Raw genomic sequence first — 24,768 nt, 5'->3', positions numbered from 1 at the left:
TAAAGTTTCCTCCGTGCTCACAACAAGCAACCTCTGACAAAAGTCCCTCTTCTTCTATTCAAGGTGAAAATGATGAATCGAACACTTTATCGATAGCAACAGCTCATGGTCCTTCTGGAATCCAGTTTTTTTTGACTCAGTGGAGCAATGTAATCAGAGAAATGCTGATGAATGTCTTGCTCGAGCTGTGTATGCAACTGGTTCACCTCTGCTCACAGGCCATGTGTATTGGAAGGGATTTCTGAATGTTCTTCACCCAGCATACACCCCTCCAACCAGGCATGCTTTATCTACTAATTTGCTGGGTGCAGAGTTCAAGTGAAGGTCAAGCAAATCATAGAGAAAGCAGACTGTATTGCAATCATCTCTGATGGGTGGTCGACTGTGGGAAAGGAATAATTAACTACATCAACTCCACCCCTCAACCAGTATTCTACAAGAGCACAGACACAAGGGACGACAGACACACCGGTCTCCACATTGCAGATGAGCTGAAGTCCGTCATCAATGACCTTGGACCAAAGAAGGTATTTGCACTGGTGACAGACAATGCCGTGAACATGAAGGCTGCTTGGTCTAAAGTGGAGGAGTCCTACCGTCACATCACACCTATTGGCTGTGCTGCTCATGTATTGAATCTGCTCCTCAAGGACATCATGGCACTGAAAACAATGGATACATTCTACAAGCGAGCCAAGGAAATGGTTAGGTATGTGAAGGGTCAAGTTATAGCAGCAATTTATTTACTTCACTGAGTAAAGTGAGAAGAATAAGAGCACCACATTAAAGCAGCCCAGCAATATCTGTTGGGGTGCTGTTGTCATCATGTTTGACAGTCCTGGAGGGGAAGGAGTCTCCAAGAAATGGCCATATCAGTCTGCCGATATGGACAGCCTCATCAAGAGGATCCTCCTGGATGATGTATTTTGGAAGAGTGGTAAGCAGACTGAAACTCCTGAAACCTATAGCAGTAGCCATTGCATGGATTGAGGGAGGCCATGCTGTCTGATTTTCAGACTCTGCTTGCAGATGTAAGAGAAGAAATCCGCACTACCCTGCCCACTTCACTGTTGCTCCAAGCAGAGGAAACTGCAGTTCTGAAATGCATCAAAAAGCGTGAAGACCTCTGCCTGAAGCCCATACAGAGTACATGTTGGACCCCAAGTATGCTGGCAAGAGCATCCTGTCTGGTGCAGAGATCAATCAGGCCTATGGTGTCATCACTACCGTGTCTCGCCACCTTGGCCTGGATGAGGGCAAGGTTCTTGGCAGTATGGCGAAGTACACTTCCAAGCAAGGGCTTTGGGATGGATATGCAATATGGCAGTCGTGCCAACATATCTCATCAGCCACCTGGTGGAAGGGACTTTGTGAATCTGAGGCTCTTTCCCCTGTTGCCTCCACCATCCTCCAAATCCCACCATGAGCTGCCTCAGAGTGCAACTGGTCCTTGTTTCGGAACACACACTAAGGCACGCAACAGGCTGACCAATACAAGGGTTGAAAAATTGGTTGGAAAGTGACAATGAAGATGAGGCCTCTGATGCTCAAGAGGTGGACATTGAGTAGGTCGAGGGAGAAGACATGGAAGCCTGAGAGGAAGACAACCAAAGCTTTAGTTTCTAGGCTTTAATTTTACAGATGTATGTTAAATGTTTTTTGGGAGATGTGATGGATCATTGGGGATGATTCAATATTCCCTTTCTTTTGTTCAGTGAAATCATCCTATGTGAAGAGTCAACTCATTTAATTAAAGTTCAATTCGTAACTAATTATTTTATTTATTTTGGAAGGATTTAATAATTTGCAATTGTCTACTTATAATAAGGTAAAAGGTCTATGTTTCTGCCTCCATATGATATGGTAAATTTATCCAATGCAAAAAGAATCTACATTTAAATTGCATTAATATTAATTTGCATAGATTCCTGTTAATTCCAATGGAAAGTTTCCATCTCTGAATATTTCCCAAAATGTGCAACCCTAACAGTACCAGTCAGAAGTTTGGACACAACTACTCATTCAATGGTTTTAATTTTTACTATTTTCTACATTGTAGAATAATAGTGAATACATCAAAACTATGAAAAAACACATGATTCCATGTAGGAACCAAAAAAGTGATAAATTGAAATATATTTTAGATTCTTCAAAGTAGCCACCCTTTGCCTTGATGAGAGCTTTGCACGCTCTTTGCATTCTCTCAACAAGCTTCATGAGGTAGTCTCCTAGAATGCATTTCAATTAACAGTTGCTGCGTTTGCTGCGTTTGAGCCAAATAGTTGTATGACGAGGTAGTGGTGGTATACAGAAGTTAGCCCTATTTATGTCGAGAACAAATAAGCAAAGGGAAATGACAGTCCATTACCTTATTAACACGTGAAGGTCAGTCAATATGGAAAATGTCAAGAACTTTGAAAGTTTCTTCAAGTGCTCTCGCAAAAACCATCAAGAGCTATGATGAAACTGCCTCTCTTGAGGACCAACACAGGAAAGACCCAGAATTACCTCTGCTGCAGAGGATGATTTTGTTAGTTACCAGCGTCAGAAATTGCAGCCCAAATACATCACAGTGTTCAAATAACAGACACATCTCGGGCATCAAATTCATGGTCGAATTGCTGCAAAGAAACCACTTCTAAAGGACACCAATAATAAGAAGAGACTTGCTTGGTTCAAGAAACACGAGCAATGGACATTGGACCGGTGGAAATCTGTCCTTTGGTCTGAGTCTAAATTTTTGATTTTTGGTTCCAGCTTCTGTGTCTTTGTGAGACGCAGAGTAGGTGAACGGGTGATCTCTGCGTGTGTGGTTCCCACCGTGAAGCATGGAGGAGGAGGTGTGATGTGTGGGGGTGCTTTGCTGGTGACACTGATTTATTTAGAAATCAAGGCACACTTAACTATCTTGGCTACTGCAGCAATATGCCATCCCATCTGGTTGTGCTTTTTGGGACTATCATTTGTTTTTCAACAGGACAATGACCCAAAACACACCTGCAGGCTGTGTAAGGGCTATTTGACAAAGGAGAGTGATGGAGTGCTTCATCAGAAGACCTGGCCTCCACAATCCCCCAACCTCAACCCAATTGAGATGGTTTGGGATGAATTGGACTGCAAAGTGAAGGAAAAGCAGCCAACAAGTGCTAAAGGACACCAATAATAAGATATCAAATCAAATCAAATTTTTTCTGCAAGTCAGTTTGATTGATATGTGGGAACTCCTTCAAGACTGTTGGAAAAGCATTCCAGGTGAAGCTGGTTGACAGAATGACAAGAGTGCAAAACTGTCAAGGCAAAGAGTGGCTACTTTGAAGAATCTAAAATATATTTTGATTTGTTTAACACTGGTTACTACATGATTCCATAGTTTCGATGTCTTCAATATTATTATACTATGTAGAAAATAGTAAAAATATGTCTCCAAACTTTTGACTGGTGCTGTATATATTTTATCTTTATTTAGCTAGGCAAGTCAGTTATGAACACACTCTTAGTTACAATGACGCCTACCCCAGCCAAACCTGGGCCAATTGTGCGCAGCCCTATGGGACTCCCAATCACAACCTGATGTGACACAGCCTGGATTTGAACTAGGGACACCTCTTGCACTGAGATGCAGTGCATTAGACGCTGCACCACTCTCTATACTAGAGATTATACTCCAAAAAATGTTGGGGAACACGTTGACATAAATATCTGAACACACGGATAATCTGCCCGCGATAATTTGAACACGATCTCAACTTCCGGTGTGTCTTTGATTGGTGATTCATTTTGTGAGAAGGCGGAACATCCGATCTACGTGCAAAACTGGCCAATGGCATTATTGGCCTTCTCTCCGCTCCAATTCGCTTGAAATATGTCGTTATTTTAAATGCTTTTATGCACAAAAATGGAATTGACCTTTTAAAAAAATCGATACTTATTTATTGAACGGTACTTGAGTCTTATTTGCAATTGTAAGTATGACAGACCATGATATTTTAAAAAGATTGGTTTAGAAATATTGCTATGGAGATGGGAAGCTTGTATAGTGAGTGTAAAAGCAGCTGTCATGTGTAGCTAGGTAGCGGCGATGCTAATTTGCTAGTTACGTATACATACATACACACATTTGACTTATTTTATGAATACCGTATTAGGACATTTCTGCTTGTTTGTCACTTGTACCCTAGGTGATATTAACTTGATCTCAATACGTTTGTTTTTGATCTTTGAAATCCATTTATATGGCAGTAGCGCAGCATTAAAGCAAACACATTTTGACAATTTGGTATGCACTCTTGTCAAACGTGCTATAATGTAAAATAGTAGCTATATTAGTTGGTTCGTTGTATATAGCCAAAGAAGTGCATTGTTCGGTGGAAATGATTAACATGATGGTTATAGCTTTAGATAGCCAAGACCGATAGCTTGCTAACGTTACCTGACATCAGAGCGGCGCCCCAATGGTATGGCGTAATAAGTTTCATACAGTTATGTGTCAAAAAAAAAAGAAGAAAATAAACATCTACCATACCCAACAGACCTGGGTTTAGCAGTGCAGTATTTCAAGCTGATTGTGATGCTGCTGGGGCAGAGTTCCATTCTTAATAACAATGAACAATAGAATCCAGTGTTTTCATGTTTTCTGCACCAGAGAATTTGTGTGAGTGTTTTTCTTCTTCCAGGGTATGATAACTTGTTGCAGACCAGAGGAAACTGCCAGACAGCAAGCCTGTATTCCAGACATCTCAGTTAGTGTGAGGTATGGCAGAAAAGCCCTGGGAATCCAAATAGAGTGAAAAGTCAATGGCTAAAGAGGGTGCATAGAAGGTGGAAAAGATGTCTTACAGTAACAGGGAACTGGTGGTGTTTTTTATAAGCTATAGACTGTCCCAGAGGAATTATTCATGTTGTCAATTGGGGCTGGAGGGTGCAAGTGGACAGACTGAGGGAGATGAGGCCATTTCAAATGGGTCTGTGGGGAACTACTGGAACAGCAGAAGCAATTTGGCGAAGCCCTCATCTCCACAGGGGGGCATGGAGCCAGTGAAAGCAGCACTACGGGACTCGGTGGATGAGTTTGAGCTGCGCTACACCCGCGCCTTCAGTGACCTCTCCTCCCAGCTCCACATCACCCCTGCCACAGCCTACCATAGCTTTGAGAGTGTGATGGACGAAGTGTTCAGGGACGGTGTCAACTGGGGTCGCGTGGTGGGTCTGTTTGCTTTCGGCGGGGCCTTGTGTGTTGAGTGTGTTGAGAAGGATATGAGCCCACTGGTGGCGCGCATCGCAGATTGGATGACCACATACCTGGATAACCATATCCAGCCCTGGATCCAGAGCCAAGGAGGATGGGTAGGTTGGAGCTGATACTTTACTCTGCACATTATACATCCTTGTTATGGGATTTAGTAATACATTCTCATTGTCAACACTATTGTGCGTGCGTGCGCATCCTTTGCTGCACCCACTCTGAGAAATAGAAAATACCATGATAGACTACACTAAAGGGTGAAGCTACAGAGAAGTACTCTGGCAAACAGCTGGGCTGCTAACACATAGTTCACTGTATTAATCTTCCTCTGTCTCTGTTCCTTTTAAAGGACCGTTTTGCAGAGATCTTTGGCAGAGATGCTGCTGCAGACGTTCGACGGTCCCAGGAGAGCATAATTAAATGGCTGCTAGTTGGGGTGATTCTGCTTTCAGGAGTGCTGGTCGGCACTCTCATCATGAAGAAACGCCAATGAAGTGGTGTAATATGAGCCACATCTAGTTTACCCCCAGCACATATAAACGCAAAATCAACAAAAATAGAACTTTATAGTTTGTTTACATAAGCACAGTCTGCTTGTGCACTGACATAAACCTTATGATTAGCCATGGCTATAACAGTTTTTGGGCAATTAATATGTAGCTTGGTGAGCTGTCTCACAACTCACCTCTCCTGTCCTGTGCTCTGTAACATTTGTTTTTACATTTGAAAAGTAATATGTAAAATAACATTTTATGACATTATTTTCTTACTTTTATAATTATTATTGGTTTTATTTTTTAAAAACTTGGATAGAGGGTGTTGCATTTGAGACTGGAGGTGCTTTAAATGGACCTGAAGCTAAGCGTGAATGGGAAACTACAGCTGGTGTGGTAGGACATAGGAGATTGTTTATGTATTTTTAGGTTTGTGTGTTACCCTTTACAGGGTTTTTTATTTTTAGGTTTGTGTGTTGCCATAGTACCAACTAAATACATTCTTTCCAAATTGACATTTGACCAATTACATTGAAGATTTTAGAATATTGTTTTTTAAATTTTGTGTTAAAGGCCCAATGCTGCTGTTTTTATCTTCATATGTAATCATTTTGGTGCAACAATTAAGTACCTTACTGTGATTGCTTTCAATGAAAATGGTAATTATTATTTTTATTTTTTACTCCCTTAGCAAGGGAATTTCAGCTAGGACTCTGGTTGTGGTCTTAGTAGGGAGGGGTAACAGCTCACGCAAAATGGGCATTATCATCATTTTCACAGTATTCTACCAACCTCTTAGTGAAAATATATATAAAACATAGGAATATCATGTTTTTTACTGCATTGGGCCTTTAACTGAAATCTTAGTTTCAATGTGACAATTTCTTTAAAATGTTACATTCTTTCCTTGCTGTTCTGGAGTTTCAGGCATGCACTAAATAATAAAACATATTTATGTTTTAAATGGGGTTTTTCTATGTGATTCACAGACAACATTTCAACACAGATAGTGGGAACATGGAGAAAGTAATGAATTCAGATTTGTCCATGCTGCATTCTCATGATATGCCTTTAGAGGGTGCATGTTCTCAACAAATACAATTTCTGAAGCGACTATTTTTCAGCCTCAACTCAGTGCAACACGTCAGGAATACCTTGTCCTGTTTCCCAGAGAAAGTGTTGCTCTGAAAAGTCTACCTCTAATATACTGCCAATATCACATTGTCTCTCGGAGCTCCTCGCTAGTAGAGTTTGGAAATTGTCTACAGTACTGATGGCAGTGAAACATCCAACTTGGTTTGAAATCATAGTCCTTCTACCCTTGCACAATTAAAAGAAGACATCACAATCCCTTTTAATGTAATATTTGAATGTATATAATTGTAAACACCAATGATGTGTAATACGAGCCACATCTAGTTTACCTCCAGCACATAAATGTTAAATCAACGAAAATAGAACTTAAGAGTTTGTCATGTTTACATAAGCCCAGTCTGCTTGTGCACTGACAGATGATTAGCCCTGGCTATAACAATCCCTTTGAATTCAATATTTGTATATATGTAGTTGTAAATCATGTATATTTATTTCTTATCCTACTTTTTTGTCTTTTCAACGTAAATGTATATTCAAGAGCAGGTACAGAACATGTACAGCACATACAAAACATAACTCTGCAGTCATTTCACAAGAGCAGAATTAGATTCACATAGTGGTGTTTTTTCTTACACAGTGTTTATTGATGTTTTACTCTGAAAAATTATCACATAGGCTGATACCAAACTTTTAGGTTATTTCTGATAACATACTATTGTATCTATTCATTGGAGTGTACGATATTCAAAACACATGAAGCAATGACTTCTCAAAGAATAATACTGAAAGTGTCAATGGAATAGACAGATGGGAACCAACGGATGGCCTGTGGTTGCTAATCTCTCCCTGTCATTTTTTGCCATTTCCCCAAACCATAGCTGGCCGCACCAGCAGATAAAGCCAATTAAGGAAAGGCTGAATAAACTATGGAAACTCACCAGCCTCTAGGAGAATCTAACTCTTACTCTCTTCATATTCTCATGTCATATTCACTAACTCAACTTTTTTTTAAGCTCACAAAACAGTGAGAGGAAGAAAAACAGGCAAAGTTGTGTATTCAAAAATAAATTATTATAGAGAGCATGTATTGAATATATAATATTAGGAGGGATAGTTATGGGAAATAGAGATGGCTGAATTCTCAGTGATTTATTTCATATACATTGGCTTGACACTATGGTCAGAGAGCCCTGGAAATCATACTGTATGAAGCATACTGTATAAAGTTCATTTTTGATATGCATTCTTCAAAAGCAGGCTGAAGATGATTATGATCCGCTCTCATAATGAAAGTGGATGTAAGCTTGAGTCTAGGTGGCATGTCCCTATGTTCACGGGCTCTTCTTGCAACAGGGTGGTGTGCTCACAAGGCTGAAACAAAATGTTGCATAAATAAAGGTCCTGCTTCTCCCTGTGACCGTCATGACAGAGTCCTTTCTCCCTGTGACCGTCATGTCAGAGTCCTTTCTCCCTGTGACGTCATGTCAGAGTCCTTTCTCCCTGTGACCGTCATGTCAGAGTCCTTTCTCCCTGTGACCGTCATGTCTAGAGTCCTTTCTCCCTGTGACGTCATGTCAGAGTCCTTTCTCTCTGTGACCGTCATGTCAGAGTCCTTTCTCCCTGACCCCTGTGAGTCCTTTCTCCCTGTGACCGTCATGTCAGAGTCCTTTCTCCCTGTGACCGTCATGTCAGAGTCCTTTCTCCCTGTCATGTCAGTCCTTTCTCCCGTCATGTCCTTTCTCCCTGTGAGATGTCAGAGTCCTTTCTCCCTGTGACCGTCATGTCAGAGTCCTTTCTCCCTGTGACCGTCATGTCAGAGTCCTTTCTCCCTGTGACCGTCATGTCAGAGTCCTGTGACCGTCATGTCAGAGTCCCCTGTGACCGTCATGTCAGAGTCCTTCAGAGTCCTCCCTGTGACCGTCATGTCAGAGTCCTTTCTCCCTGTGACCGCCATATCAGAGTCCTTTCTCCCTGTGACCGCCATATCAGAGTCCTTTCTCCCTGTGACCGTCATGTCAGTGAAGCGGAGATTCAAGGGTTGTATAAACACAACTTTGCAAATGACTGTTTACATCTAGATCTGGTCCATTGAATCTATTTGTCGGGATTTATGTCCACAGCTTGGCATGTTTATGAAGATATTATTGTGTTTTTGAAAATAAGTTTATGTACAGGATTGTACAGTAATACTGAAGTCAAAATGATTCTCTTTAGAGAGCTGCTCACAAATGTAGCCTTCTTTATGGTCATGCCTCATGAATAGCTTGACACCACAAATAATGTTTTTTATTCAAATGTGACTGTTGTCATACTGTCATTTATTAGTTTGATATTATCATTGGATTAATATTACTGTGATAATCATTATTGTTAGATTGATGTGTCTGTTTAGATTGAATAGTCTGTCTATTGTTAGATTAAGTCTGTTGAAGCATGCGTGGGCATTGGGCTGAGTACCTATGTGCACTGCAGAGCCTCTTAGTGAGTAACTGGAGGGGAGTGTGTATGATTGGCTTTTGGCAGCAGGTGGGTGGTTTAGAGTGTGGCTTCAGTGATAAGTTATCAGTAGTCCGACAGCCACTGTACTGAATAACCCCAACCCCACTCCCCACCATGAAATAGAAAAAGAGACTTTCGAGGTCACAACTTCTACATTATATTGAGATGTACTTGTCCATACCAATCTGTACATATAGCAGGTCGAATGTTGCCTAGTTCAGTCATGCTACATTTTACATTCCAAAAATGTCATTTAGCAGATGCTTTTATCCAGAACGACTTACAGTTAGATATTATCACATGATATTGGGGCGGCAGCGTAGCCTAGTGGTTAGAGCATTGGACTAATAACCGGAAGTTTGCAAGTTCAAACCCCCGAGCTGACAAGGTACAAATCTGTTGTTCTGCCCCTGAACAGGCAGTTAACCCACTGTTCCTAGGCCATCATTGAAAATAAGAATTTGTTCTTAACTGACTTGCCTAGCAAAATAAATATTGATTTGAACATATTTATTCTGCCTGTAAGCTGATTTTAATCAGAATATCAAACCATCATATTTGTTTCTGAGTTATTACAAAGCAAATGTTGTTTGTTGTTAATACATGACCTTTGCGTTCACGCACCATAGCAAACAGCAGGGAAATGGTGTAATGCATGAAACACCATGAGCATGCAGGTGTTTGTGGAACACTGTGTCCACGGTGTGTGTGTTTGTGCGCATGTGTCATTTTTTGTTCACCTAACGGTAAGTAATGCCACATCATTCTACATTTAGAACCTGGCACAAGTTCCTCACTTGAGTTAAATGTTTTGTCACTTTCCCGCAGCTTAATGGAAAACCGAGGATTTGCATGTCTGGTGCTTCCATTACAATTCCACTGTCAGAGCCTTACCCCAACAGAACCTGGACAAAGACACCATTATACCTCAGCAAGTGAGAGTACAATGCCACTATAGTGATACTCACTGCAGCACCTGAAACAGTGCTGATAATTTAAATACCATTTACACATTGAAAACGACCAACTTGTGCCTAAAACCCAGGTATTTGTTTAGTAATTAACCAGAAATAGTATAGACGCTTTCTTAATATTACCATTCATGTTTTATTGTTTATGTGGAGCTTGTAAGAAAGGACAAATATAGAAATGTAGCAAATGCAAAACAATTTCACATTTGAATGCCCTTTCACATTGGTCTAATAAAATCATAAACATTTGAAAGGGATATGGCAACTGTAGTCGGTGCGTATTTACAAAATACAGCTACAAGCTCATACCAGTGTTAGCCGTATCAATGATCACAGTGGGACGTATAAACTTTACTTTGATTGTTTTACTTTTCAGAAACATAGAATATGCCTTTTAACAAAATACAGTCAAATTATTCTGTAAAAGTTTAAATTTTTTGATCTTGAAAAAATTTGCCACCATATTATGTCCAGTGTTTGGACAAGATCAACTTCACACACAAAATTGGTAAGCAAGTATAAATGCATTTATGTACAGGGCATCCATTGCTACAAAGAAGCTTTTCCTCAGTAGGCTACTTTGTGTCTGTATGCTCTGTACGTTGCTGCCTTTATGGGTCTGCATATGCCCAGGTCTGTTTCACACCAGAGTGGGCACCATGGCAGTGTTTGGGTGTTGGGTGTAGGACAGGTTGGCAGATGGGTGCAGGCCGGAAGGGGGGGGGAGGAAGTGAGGGGTGTGGCTGTAGGAGAGCAGTGACCCTGCGCCCAGGGAGTAAGGGCCCCCGTGGTAATCGAGGGTGGGACCCTGTGATAGGTCAGGGTATTGCTCCAACATGGCACTCATCTTGCCCTTCTTGTTCTTGTTGGACACTTTACGGTTTCGTGTTTGGATACCGTCTTTCTTCATAGTAAGGGGTCTGTTGACCTGTGAAAAGAGAAGTGTGCCTTTACTTCATATACATAAGCTAGTACATTCTCTTTCTCCGTTATTACCCTGAAACTACTATACTACATGAGGTAGATCTAAAACAAACCGCTATTGTGGTTCAATGACTAGGGTTCAGTAGCTTGGAGTTGTGTGGGGTTTTGTCTTTTTAACCAGTGAAGGGGTGCTAGCTAGAAGCTGGTAATAGTAGCTCTCTAGCAGTCAGTATACTGTATCAGTGTATCTTGTTCATTGACTCACGTTGTGCAGCTTGAAGTAGAGTCCACAGGCGTTGCACACAGGCTCACCGCTGGCGTTCCGTCTCCACAATGTGGTGGTGCTGGTGTTACAGTTGGCACATTGTGTCCCAGCCCGCTTACTGACAATCTGAAACAGAGAGAGAGGAATGTACGTCAATTCTGTGGATGAAAGGTGAGTTCCAATGTTCATTTGGAATCTCTGAGTTTTTCAATCAGTAGATTGGCATGTCAACACAATATAATTTACAACTGATTAGCTTATCCAATCCTTGTGCCATATCATACCAGTCTTTTCTTTGGCCGGATCAGGGGACGGTTTTGGCCATTCATCTTGTGATAAAGCCCACAGGCGTTACACAGGTAGTGTCCTGTCCCATCTCGACGCCATAGAGGGGTGTTAGTGGCTCCACAGTTGACGCACTCCCTGGCGTCTGCCACAAATCACAAACACACTACATCAGTCTCCTACCGGTCATTTGTCCCAAAGAATCATCTGAAATCCCAAAGGATGTTCAGAGGAAAGCATGGGTGGATTAGCCATCTGGAAATTCTGGCAAATACCTATTGGGCTGGACCATTTTTTAGTTGTGTGGGTTGGTTGAAATTAATACACAAAAATTAAACTATATAAAAATAAAACAATTAAAAAACCTAACATGGCTGGCGGACCATGGGCATGTTGCGCAATTTCTTAATATAAACTGGACAAAAATGTAAACCCAACATGTAAAGTGTTGGTCCCATGTTTCATGAGCTGAAATATAAGATCCCCAGAAATGTTCCATATGCACAAAAAGCTTCTTTCTCTCAAATTTGGTGCACATATTTGTTCACATCCCTGTTAGTGAGCATTTCTACTTTGCCAAGATAATCCATCCACCTGACAGGTGTGGCATATCAAGAAGCTGATTAATTCTTTTGGATCAGATCCCGTTAGCGCGATCGATTTGACAACACCCGGTGAAATGGCAGAGCGCCAAATTCAAATTAAATTATTCAAAATATTTAACTTTTATACAATCACAAGTGCAATACACCAAATTAAAGCTGAACGTGTTGTTAATCCAGCCACCATGTCAGATTTCAAAAAGGCTTTACGGCGAAAGCAAACCATGATATTATCTGAGGACAGCGCCCCGCATACAAACACATGACAATCATATTTCAACCCGCCAGGCTCGATACAAAACTCAGAAATAACGATATAATTCATGCCTTACCTTTGAAGATCTTCTTCTGTTGGCACTCCAATATGTCCCATAAACATCACAAATGGTCCCTTTGTTCGATAAATTCTGTTGTTATATCTCCAAAATGTCAATTTATTTGGCGCGTTTGATTCAGAAAAACACCGGTTCCAACTTGCCCGACATGACTACACATTATCTAATAAGTTACCTGTAAACTTTGTCCAAACATTTCAAACAACTTTCCTAATTCAACTTTAGGTATTTTAAAACGTAAATAATCAATAAAATTTAAGACGGGATAAACTGTGTTCAATAGAGGATGAAATGAAAGTGGAGCGAGCTTCAGGTCACGCGCCCCAAACAAAAGAGTACACTTGGCTATACACCCAGAATGGAAAGGGCTACTTCTTCACTACTCAAAGGAAAAACATCAACCAATTTCTAAGACTGTTGACATCTGGTGGAAGCCATAGGAACTGCAAGCATATTTCTATTAAAACTGGCTTGCCATAGAAAACCAATAGAAAACAGATTGACCTCAAAAAACAAATTCTCTGGATGGATTGTGCTTGGGGTTTTGCCTGCCAAATCAGTTCTGTTATACTCACAGACATTATTCAAACAGTTATAGAAACTTCAGAGTGTTTTCTATCCAAATCTACAACTAATATGCATATCCTAGCTTCTGGGCCTGAGTAGCAGGCAGTTTACTTTGGGCACGCTTTTCATCCGGACGTGAAAATACCGCCCCCTAGCCCAGAGAGGTTATTAAACAGCATGATCATTACACAGGTGCACCTTGTGCTGGGGACAATAAAATGCCACTCTAAAATGTGCAATTTTGTCACACAACACAATGCCACAGATGTCTCAAGGTTTGAGGGAGCATGCGATTGGCATGCTGACTGCAGGAATGTCCCCCAGAGCTGGTGCCAGATAGTAGAATATTAATTTCTCTACCATAAACCACCTCCAACGTCGTTTTAGAGAATTTGGCAGTACGTCCAACTGGCCTCACAACCGAGGCCACGTGTAATCATGCCAGCCCAGGACCTCCACATCCGGCTTCTTCACCTACAGGAGAGTCTAAGACCAGCCACCCGGACAGCTGTTGAAACTGAGGACTATTTATTTTATTTATTTTTTATTTAAATTTTAAAATTTAAAAAAATAATTCATGGTATCCAATTGGTAGTTACAGTCTTGTCTCATCGCTGCAACTCCCATATGGAGAGGCAAAGATCGAGAGCCGTGCATCCTCTGAAACACAACCCAACCAAGCCGCACTGCTTCTTGACACAATGCCCACTTAATCTGGAAGCCAGCCGCACCAATGTGCCGGTTGCGATAGAGCCTGGACTCAAACCAAGAATCTTTAGTGGCACAGCTAGCACTGCGAAGCAGTGCCTTAGACCACTGCGCCACTCAGGAGACCTGTGGAGTATTTCTGTCTAAAATGAAGCCCTTTTGTGAGGAAAAACTCATTCTGATTGGCTGGGCCTGGCTCCCTAGTAGGTGGGCCTGGCTCGCAAGTGGATGGGCCTATGCCCTCACATGGCCAGCTATGGCTGCGCCCCGGCCCAGTCAAGTGAAATCCATAGATTAGGGCCTAATGTAACGGTTTTCTTCTTCCTCTGACGAGGAGTATGAAATATCGGACCAATGCGCAGTGTGGTAAGTGTCCATAATATATTTAATAAACTGAACACAGAATACAAAAGAACAAGAGAAATAAATGAAAAAATCTAAACAGTTCTGTATGGAAAACACAGACACAGAAAACAACTACCCACAAACACCAGGTGGGAACAGGCTACCTAAGTTTGGTTCTCAATCAGAGACAACGATTGCCAGCTGCCTCTGATTGGGAACCATACCAGGCCAAGCACATAGAAATAGAAAACATAGAACACAAAACATAGAATGCCCACCCCAACTCACGCCCTGACCAAACTAAAATGGAGACATAAAAAAGGAACTAAGGTCAGGACGTGACACCTAATTAATTTATTTCAATTGACTGATTTCCTTATATGAACGGTAACTCATTAAAATTGTTGAAATTGTTCGATGTTGCCAATATGACATCCATGTCAATATGCCTTGTCTACTGCTGTTTAGGTTAGTTATTATTGTTTTATTTCACTGTAGATCCCCCAGCCCCGCCCAACATGCCTTAGATAGCTCTTTCATCCCACCCCCCACACATTCTGAGACCTCACCTGGATTAACTTGTGCCTCCAGAGAAACAACCTCTCTCATTGTCACTTAGTGCCTAGGTTTACCTCCACTGTATTCACATCCTACCATACCCTTGTCTGTACATTATCCTCTGAATCTATTCTACCACGCCCAGAAATCTGCTCCTTTTATTCTCTGTTCCCAACGCACTAGACTACCAGTTCTTATAGCCTTTAGCCGTACCCTTATCCTACTCCTCCTCTGTTCCTCTGGTGATGTAGAGGTTAACCCAGGCCCTGTAGCCCCCAGCACCACACCTATTTCCCATGCGCTCTCATTTGTTGACTTCTGTAACCGTAAAAGACTTGGTTTCATGCATGTTAACATTAGAAGCCTCCTCCCTAAATTTGTTTTATTCACTGCTTTAGCACACTCAGCCAACCCAGATGTCCGAGCCATGTCTGAATCCTGGCTTAGGAAGGTCACCAAAAATTCTGAAATTTCCATCCCCAACTACAACATTATCCAACAAGATAAGATAAGATAAGAACTGCCAAAGGGGGCGGAGTTTCAATCTACTGCAGAGATAGCTTGAAGAGTTCTGTCATACTATCCAGGTCTGTGCCCAAACAATTCAAGGTTCTACTGGTCATGGGTCCACCTCAGCCACGGTCAAGGTCCTAAACGATATCATAAACGCTGTCGATAAAAGACAGTACTGTACTGTGCAGCCGTCTTCATCGACCTGGCCAAGGCTTTCAACTCTGTCAATCATCACATTCTTATCGGCAGGGTAGCCTAGTGGTTAGAGTGTTGGACTAGTAACTGGAAGGTTGCAACTTCAAACCCCCGTGCTGACAAAGTACAAATCTGTCGTTCTGCCCCTGAACAGGCAGTTAACCCACTGTTCCTAGGCCGTCATTGAAAATAAGAATTTGTTCTTAACTGACTTGCCTAGTTAAATAAAGATAAAATAAATAAAAAATAGCCTTGGTTTCTCAAATGACTGCCTTGCCTGGTTCACCAACTACTTCTCAAATAGACCTCTGGCAGTCTCTATGGGGTGCCACAGGGTTCAATCCTTGGGCTGACTCTTTTCTCTGTATATATCAATGATGTCGCTCTTGCTACGGATGATTCTCTGATCCACCTCTAAGCAGACGACACCATTCTGTATACATCTGGCCCTTCTTTGGACACTGTGTTAACAAACCTGCAAACGAGCTTCAATGCCATACGACACACGTTCTGTGGCTTCCAACTGCTTTTAAATGCTAGTAAAACTAAATGCATGCTCAACTCAGAAAATTGGATGTAATCTATTACAGTGCCATCCGTTTTGTCACCAAAGCCCCATATACTACCCACCACTGCGACCTGTATGCTCTCATTGGCTGGCCCTCGCTTCATATTTGTCTCCAAACCCGCTGGCTCCAGGTCATCTATAAGTCTTTGCTAGGTAAAACCCTGCCTTATCTCAGCTCACTGGTCACCATAGCAACACCCACCCGTAGCATGTGCTCCAGCAGGTATATTTCACTGGTCATCCCCAAAGTCAACATGTCCTTTGTCCTCCTTTCCTTCCAGTTCTCTGCTGCCAATGACTGGTACGCATTGCAAAAATCACTGTATCTGTACACAGTCCATCTGTAAATACCACACGCAACTACCTCATCCCCCATATTGTTATTTTTTTATTTGTTGCTCTTTTGTACCCCAGTAACTCTACTTGCACATCATCATCTGCACATCTATCACTCTTACTACATTTGCACACACTGTACATAGATCTTTCTATTGTGTTGTTGACTGTACGTATGTTTATCCCATGTGTACCTCTGTGCTGTTGTTTTAGTCGCACTGCTTTGCTTTATCTTGGCCAGGTCACAGTTGCAAATGAGAGCTTGTTCTCAACTGGCTTACCTGGTTAAATAAAGGTGAAATAAAAAAATAAAGAAAACAAAAAACATTCTACATTGTCACCTCAATCAAAACTTCCAGTTTTTTGGCAGGCTAAAAGCATGATTTAGTCAAACAGTAAAGTGCATTATGCTCATGATTCCTGTATTAAAACTGTCTGCCCTGCCCCTGTGCCTGTGCACTCGCTGAGGCCTGCTGCTGTGATGAGTGAGCCACTCTCCGCTCCCCCACATGCGCTTGAGAGAAAAATGTGTTATGATCGTATAACATTTCCAGTGGTGGAAAAAGTACCCGACCATCATACTTGAGTAAAAGTAAAGATACCTTAATAGAAAATGACTTGAGTAAAAGTAATAGTCACCCAGTAAAATTCTACTTGAGTGAAAGTATAAATAATTTCAAATTCCTTATATTAATAAGCAAACCAGTTGGCACTTTTTCTTGTTTTTTTATTTACGGAAAGCCACGGTTACACTCCAACATTCAGACATATTTTACAAACGAAGCATGTGTGTTTAGTGAGTCCACCAGATCAGAGGCAGTAGGGATGACCAGGGATGTTCAGTTGATAAGTGCGTGAATTTGACTATTTTCCTTGGCATTTCAAAATGTAACGAGTACTTTTGGGTGTCAAGGAAAATGTATGGAGAAAAAATACAATATTTTCTTAAGGAATGTAGTGAAGTAAAAGTAAAAGTAGTCAAAAATATAAATAGACTGAACATTTTAAAATGTAATGCGGTTAAAACACAGCTTTGGAAGCTTCATTCCTTGTCACTGTCAAAGAGAGGAGGGTCTCAGCTTTCTGTAGTTATAATTGTTATTTCTCAACTCTGAATATTCAGCTCAATAGCTACTATTTGGTATGGCTTTGAGGTATTGAGTAGAACTTGAGCAAAATACAATTGTTGTTGAGGGCATAGGCCTATAGGTCTCATTGTTAATACTGTAGTGCTGTTAAGGTGAACATATTACCACCACACAATCAAATTCACAAACAAATTCCACGTGACCATTTAGTCATGGTAACTTGGCTTCTCCAAGCTCTGATGCTGCTGATGGTCATTAGTAGCCTACCAAACTTAACAACTGTCGGGTACCCAGGACTCTATCTAAAGCGGCCAAATAACTTCTTAAAATTAAGCACATTAATCTTCTTCAAATCAAATCAAATTTTATTTGTCACATACACATGGTTAGCAGATGTTAATGCGAGTGTAGCGAAATGCTTGTGCTTCTAGTTCCGACAATGCAGTAATAACCAACAAGTAATCTAACTACTACTTTACAACGGTTGCAGAGCCTAACAGAAATACATAGGCAGCACGAGTTTCAAATTTGGAGAAAATCATTTTCAGCATAAAAATGCACCTTTATAATAAAGGTACATTTGCATAATCGCATTTGCGGTCATGTTTGAGAACAGTGTTTCCCGCTAATTAATTGCACTATCGACAAATCACACTTTTTTAGCCCACTGCCCACTTTATTGCACAGAAGGACAAATTGTCCAATAGAATAGGTCAACTTCTGTATGATGGGGGCTAGTAGATTGACATAGGCTAATGCTTTTGCCTGCTCATCTTATTGGCTGACAAAAAGTAAGCTAAATTTGGACAGTTCTTCTAACATCTTCAATATGCGCCTCGGAATTTGATAAGAGGGAGACGTGCAATTGCATCCCCGATGTGCCTGTCTTCACTTGTAGCCTACTTCTTAGCTGTGACAAGGACCTGACCACGTGATGGCCATTAGATAATAAGAATTTAGATATCTGAGAAAGCCATGTGAGTGAGAGTGCTATGGAGCACAGCAGCCGGGAGAAGGGAATTATAATTACACTGAACAAAAATATAAACGCAACAACAGACTATTTAAAAGATTTGACTGAGTTACAGTTCATATCAGGAAATTGGTCAATTTAAACACATTCATTAGGCCCTACTCTATGGATTTCAGAAGACTGGAAATACAGATATCCATCTGCTGGTCACAGATGCCTTAATAAAAGGTAGGGTTGTGAATCAGAAAACCAGTCAGTATCTGGTGTGACCACCATTTGCCTCCAAAAAGTTGTTCCCAAACATGCTCAATGGGTGACATGTCTGGTGCGTGTGCAGGCCATGGAAGAACTGGGAAATGATCAGCTTACAGGAATTGTGTACAGATCCTTGTGACATAGGGCCGTGCATTATTATGCTAAAACATGAGGTGATGGCACCGGATGAATGGCACGACAACGGGCCTCATGATCTCGCCATGGTATCTGTGTGCATTCAAATTGCCATCGATAAAATAAAATTGTGTTCGTTGTTCGTAGCTTATTCTGGCCCATACCATAACCCCACCGCCACCATGGGGCACTCTGTTCACAACATTGACACCAGCAAACCGCTGTTCCACACAACGTCTGCCATTTGCCCAATACAGTTGAAACTGCAATTCATCCATGAAGAACACACTTCGCCAGTGTGCCTATGGCCATCGAAGGTGTGCATTTGTCCACTAAAGTCAGTTACAACATCAAACTGCAGTCATGTCAAGATCCTGGTGAAGTTTGTGCAGAAATTCTTCGCTTATGCAAATCCACAGTTTAGTTAGATGTCCTGGTGGCTGGTCTCAGACGATTCCGTAGATGAAGAATCCGGATGTGGAGGTCCTGGGCTGGCGTGGTTACACGTGGCTCTGCGGTTGTGAGGCCGGTTGGACATACTGTCAAATTTTCTAAAACAATGTTAGAGGCGGCTTATGGTAGAGAAATTAACTGGCAACAGCTCATGTGCACATTCCTGCAGTCAGCATGCCAATTTCACGCTCTCTCAAAATTTGAGACATCTGTGGCATTGTGTTGTGTAACAAAACTGCACATTTTCACATTCGCTTTTATTGTCCCCAGCACAAGTTGCACCCATGTAATGATCATAGTGTTTATCAGCTTTTTGATATGCCACACCCGTCAAGTGAATGGATTATCTTGGTAACGGAGAAATGCCCACTAACAGGGATGAAAACAAATTTGTGTACAAAATTTGAGAGATATAAGCTTTTTGTGCATATGGAACATTTCTGGGGTGTTTTATTTCAACTCATGAAACATGGGACCAACACCTTACATGTTCCTTTTGTTCAGTGTATTATATTCAGCCCAATGGCACAACGGCCATTTTGGCTGCAAAAGGCATAGATTGTTTAGGGGGCATTACGGCCACACAAGGGGGATGCCACCGGGAAATTCGAGGCCTGGTGAGAATATTATCAAGTGCTTGTCAAATTGTAAATGAGTGACTGATGAAGTGTGTGCAGCCTGCAAAAAAAACAAAGAAAAGCTCATGCCTTTCATGCAACCTTTTTCAAATCATCATTAGAGTTGCATCATGCAGCCTTAGAATGTATTAAAAATCTAAACATATAGCCAGTGGTGGAAAAAGTACCCACTTGTCATACTTGAGTAAAAGTAAAGATACCTTGAAGGAAAATGACTCAAGTAAAAGTGAAAGCCACCCAGTAAAATACTACTTCAGTAAAAACCTAAAAGTATTTGAATTTAAATATACTTAAAGTATCAAAAGTAAAAGTATAAATAATTTCAAATTCCTTATATTAAGCAACCCAGATGGCATGCTTTTCTTGTTTTTTAAATGTACCCATATCAGGGCCTAACATAAAGACAACTCAGAGAATGCTATTCTGTTTTTCTGAAATAGACTACATTTTCTTCATATCATGTTTCTTTAAACCTGTCTAAAATAAATAATGGATTCATTGTGATGGTGTAGACTATATTAAATGGATTTAAAATGGATTAAATTGATTTTTTAAAATGTAGATGTTCCAAATGTCTGCATCAGTGAATTGTAGGCTGTACATGGAGGCCAGGAGATGCTAAACTTGTTTATGTTAATTAACTGTCAATGTCCATGAGACCAGCAGTTATTTTCTTGACAGTCACCGGCTGACAAAATGTAATGACCCTCACAGCCCTACTGTAGGTGGTAGCCTACAACTGCAAAGTTTTTCTAGGACATTACATTTACTGTTGGATGAATACTTGGCTACTAGCAGTGGGTATTATATTTAGAGTTAGCAATCTAGTTAATGTGTTTTGAGTTTCCACTTCCTCAGGTATTGAACCCCAAATAATTAGCCTACGATATTAGTTAGTGCACATAAAGATGTATGTAATTCATCTCTACTGAACCCCCCAAAAATCTGGAAATTCTGGAGTCCTATTTTGCTCACCTGGTGGGGACAGCCTCATCTTATTACGTAGTTTGGGGGAGTAGGAGGAGGGGTTAATCCATGCCCCTGGAGAGTAAAGGCCTGCTGTGCTGTAGTCCTGTGGAGAGGTTATGTACGAGCTGTAGGGGCCCAGCATCTGCGAGTGGGAGTGGGGAGATGGTGTGTAAACACCCCCAGCAGCTGAAGTCAGATTCAGAAAACTGCTTCCACCACCTCCTGCTAAAGGACTCAAGCGCTCGGCCTTCAAGGCCTCCTGAAGCCTGGGACTTTCCTTGCCATCCCTGCCTGGAGAGGAGTACCCATTTCTGCAGGAAAACGAGGATGTGGCACTGGAGGCATAAAGGGAGGTTGGGGTGTGTGGGTGCAGTGGAGTCTTGGCGAAAGGGTTACTGGTCCAAGTAGAGGTTGATGGGTTGTAAGGAGAGCTCAGAGAGTGGCTTCCAGGCCCTTCCAGCCATTGGAGGTTGCTTGGGAGAGAGGGCGAGGAGTACACTTGGCGAACTGTATGAGAGAGATACAATAGAAGGGCATAGTTGTCAGGGGAGTCCCTCATTACACATTTTTCAAATACTTTTATATTCAATGTTAATTTAAACTCTGAAAGGTCAACATAAACGTTTTAAAGTTATGTAAGGTTCCACACTGCTGACCTGAGCTGTGTCTGTAGGCTGATGGAGCCCTGCTGTGGCTGGGGTTGGAGAAGTAGGAGGGCAGGCTGGTGAAATCAGTCTCATGGTTGGAGAAGAAGGGCTCTCCCTCCTCTCCTGGAGGTAGTAAGCCAGGCTCTGAGGAGAAGCTGGCCAGGGGATCAGAGCTGAGCAGAGCCGGAGACACCCAGTGAGACTGTTCAGTGGAATCCTCCATGTTTACAGAGATAACCACTGACTCTGAAACAACAGAAAGGATTTGGAGAAATCTGTCATTCTTAGGGAGTCCCAGGGAATAGATCTAGTTGGGACCTGATTTGACCTATGGCAACAACCAGACAGGACCGGCATCTCAGTAGGCCGATGTGATTTACATTCAAGTGTTTACAAATAATGGTGTTTGTGTGGATGCCATTTTAAAGAAACCCATGTAACTTCAAGACATGATGGTCCCTCGACAGCAGCAGTTCTTTTCTAACTTCCCTTTCAATAATCCTCATTTGCCTGTTGCTGAAAGTAGACCCTAATAATTAATAAACCTATCTGAAATTACAAACAGTGAATAAACGTTTGCTGACTGCAACAAATGACCTTTATAGGAATTCATATTATTATTGTAAAAACAGAAATTAAGAGAAACATCCCTGGGCTAAAACATTGAGTTCTTCTAAGGAAAAAACAAATAAAAATTGTAATAATGAAATTGAATTTCCATTGAAAATGAATTCAATGGAAATAATCTGTTTATAGATGTTCAGCACTTGCATGGTGCTGGTGCTTAGATAATTTGATTTAGTTCAGTGACAATTTTGCATAATATGAAGTGAGTTTATCACATTTAATGGAATTGATGGTATAATGTAACAAATAGTTATTGTAGCCAAAACAAATAATGAATCTCTTGAAACAACGGAAGTATGGTCTGCTCTGTAACACACAGTGCAGGGTGTTAGTAGGGTGTTAGTAGTTAGTAGTAGACACAATGTTGCACCATATCTTTAGTCACTTGTGATAAGAGAAAAGAGGATCATAATAGGGTCTGATGGAGTCTGAGAAAATCAGATAGAGTACATTATTGTCCTACTTAATATACCTAGCATCTAGCATATGACGGAATCAACTAATCTCATCTGATTAGTAGAAATCTATTGTCACACATTTACTGCTGACTAACAGCCGGTGGACCATAGAAAACCACTGTTATGGAACTTCTCTTAATAAAAAAACTGTGCATAATAAATCAATGCTATCACTGCAATAACAACAAGAAAAAAATTTGCCCAAATAATCACAATAGGAAATGGTGAAATGACACTGTAAATATCCAATGGTATAGCAGAGTTTCACTCTCATTGTATACCGGCCGTTATGGCAAAAATAAATCGATTTCAAAATTGTAAAGTGAAATAGTTACAATTCAAATGTTCATTAATTTAATGAAAATGCTTTATGTTAAATTAAGATTCAACTCAAATTATTAATCCAACTAAATACTAGCATACTAGCAATAAAGACATGATGATCAATTAAGCCCCATCTTGATAAGTGTACACTTGTCTGGATATAAATAATTCAACCATGCCGTCCTTTACTGCAACTGTAGTGTTACAGTTGTAGCTAGGGTTACCAAAATGTAAGGTGATGAAAAGGTTTAAGAACTTTATCTAACGAAGCCATTGCCACTTATCACTTTTATCTCCCATAGTGTTGCAGCCAATCAAACAACAAATGATCTGGAGTAATGCAGAATGTGAACTTCCACAGGTTCTAGTTTCACACCATTACACTTCCACTGTCACTCACAGGCTGATAGTGTGTACAGTGGCACTGTAATGTGACAGAAAAGCTGTACCTACCTGAGGTCCCTGTGAGGAGTGGATGTCAAAGGTGAGTAAAGTACAGCCGCAGTAGAAAGATACCCAACTAGGTGAGAGATTAAGAGATCAGCCTGAGGTTTGTATCTGTGTATGTGTGGGAAAATCTCCAGAAGACTAACTGAGTTCTAGAACCCCTCGAAAATGACTCAGATTAAGGTTAGAAAGGGAGCGATGGGAGGGGTTGGGGAGAACTTTTTTGAAAGACACACCTCCTTGTCCTGCTATACCAAGAGATCTAATTTGTCTGTTAGGGTAGACTCATTATAGTTAGTCCCAACTAGAAATTGTCAGCAAATGTATCAATACCCAGAAACTCCTTATTATGATCATTATTTACTTCTATGTTATTGATAGGAATGGTTAACATGAACAGTTTTTTACATTTTCTATTTGATTCCATTTATGTCATGGTATTGTTGTATAAAAAAGGGGAGTTGATGGGTATTCATGTGGCTTGTGTCAGTAATATCTGGACTAGCCGACTTAACTCAGCTCCACGATTTACAATAGATTTGAACGGCAACTAGTGTGGGGGGACTGGAGCTCCAACGTCACATACATATTTTTTATAAAATCAAAATTGACACATTTCAGCACCCCAACAATAGACTGTAAATGCGTGCTGTTCTTTGGGTGCTGAAATCTGTCATTTTTTTATAACATTTTCATTTTATGTTTGGTCGGAGCTCCAGTCCGCCCACACTAGTCGCCGCTCAACTCAATCTCAAATCGTGGGGTTGAGTTTGGTGGCTACAGTTGAAGTCAGAAGTTTACATACACCTTAGCCAAAGAAATCTAAACTCAGTTTTTTTACAATTCCTGACATTTAATCCTAGTAAAAATTCCCTGTCTTAGGTCAGTTAGGATCACCACTTTATTTTAAGAATGTGAAATGTCAGAATAATAGTAGAGAGAATTATTTATTTCAACTTTTATTTATTTCATCACATTCCCAGTGGGTCAGAAATGTACATACACTCAATTAGTTTTTGGTTGCATTGCCTTTAAATTGTTCAACTTGGGTCAAACGTTTCGGGTAGCCTTCCACAAGCTTCCCACAATAAGTTGGGTGAATTTTGGACATTCCTCCTGACAGAGCTGGTGTAACTGAGTCAGGTTTGTAGACCTCCTTGCTCGCACACACGTTTTCAGTTCTGCCCACGAATTTTCTACAGGAATTGAGGTCAGGGCTTTGTGATGGCCAATCCAATACCTTGACTTTGTT

The 24,768-nt window shown here is 41.0% G+C and overlaps 2 protein-coding genes across 3 annotated transcripts; one reads left to right on the top strand and one right to left on the bottom strand.

Annotated features, from left to right (window-relative positions):
- Positions 1-3,804: 3,804 nt before the first annotated feature.
- On the top strand, positions 3,805-6,251 carry LOC112219887 (bcl-2-like protein 1). 2 transcript variants are annotated; one of them, XM_024381391.2, is made up of 3 exons: positions 3,805-3,962; positions 4,674-5,343; positions 5,592-6,251. In XM_024381391.2, exons 2-3 carry the CDS (start codon positions 4,828-4,830, stop codon positions 5,733-5,735), a joined length of 660 nt encoding a protein of 219 aa, XP_024237159.1. In that variant the 5' UTR covers positions 3,805-3,962; positions 4,674-4,827; the 3' UTR covers positions 5,736-6,251. The 2 variants fall into 2 exon arrangements, with proteins under 2 accessions (XP_024237159.1, XP_024237165.1); XM_024381397.2 differs by having other exon boundaries at positions 3,805-5,343.
- A 4,166-nt stretch (positions 6,252-10,417) lies between these two features.
- Positions 10,418-23,699, bottom strand: LOC112219904 (endothelial transcription factor GATA-2). Its single transcript, XM_024381406.2, has 6 exons — positions 23,523-23,699; positions 21,670-21,906; positions 21,020-21,520; positions 11,775-11,920; positions 11,491-11,616; positions 10,418-11,229 (listed from the first exon to the last, which is right to left on the bottom strand). Exons 2-6 carry the CDS (start codon positions 21,881-21,883, stop codon positions 10,942-10,944), a joined length of 1,275 nt encoding a protein of 424 aa, XP_024237174.1. The 5' UTR covers positions 21,884-21,906; positions 23,523-23,699; the 3' UTR covers positions 10,418-10,941.
- Between the last annotated feature and the right edge of the window lie 1,069 nt (positions 23,700-24,768).

Source organism: Oncorhynchus tshawytscha, linkage group LG02 (genome assembly GCF_018296145.1).
Source record: "Oncorhynchus tshawytscha isolate Ot180627B linkage group LG02, Otsh_v2.0, whole genome shotgun sequence".
NCBI lineage: Eukaryota > Metazoa > Chordata > Actinopteri > Salmoniformes > Salmonidae > Oncorhynchus > Oncorhynchus tshawytscha.
Note: the sequence above shows the minus strand (reverse complement) of the source record. Positions and strands in the feature narration are given on the sequence as shown.

Bases quoted from the DNA above. Each gene is read 5' to 3' on its own strand.
- LOC112219887 (XM_024381391.2), top strand. From the start codon at position 4,828: ATGTCTTACAGTAACAGGGAACTGGTGGTGTTTTTTATAAGCTATAGA. The intron at 5,344-5,591 runs GTAGGTTGGAGC...TTCCTTTTAAAG, and splicing joins TCCAGAGCCAAGGAGGATGG to GACCGTTTTGCAGAGATCTT.
- LOC112219904 (XM_024381406.2), bottom strand. From the start codon at position 21,883: ATGGAGGATTCCACTGAACAGTCTCACTGGGTGTCTCCGGCTCTGCTC. The intron at 11,921-21,019 runs GTGAGCAAAATA...GATTTGTGGCAG, and splicing joins GATGAGGCTGTCCCCACCAG to ACGCCAGGGAGTGCGTCAAC. The intron at 11,617-11,774 runs GTATGATATGGC...TCTCTGTTTCAG, and splicing joins TCCGGCCAAAGAAAAGACTG to ATTGTCAGTAAGCGGGCTGG.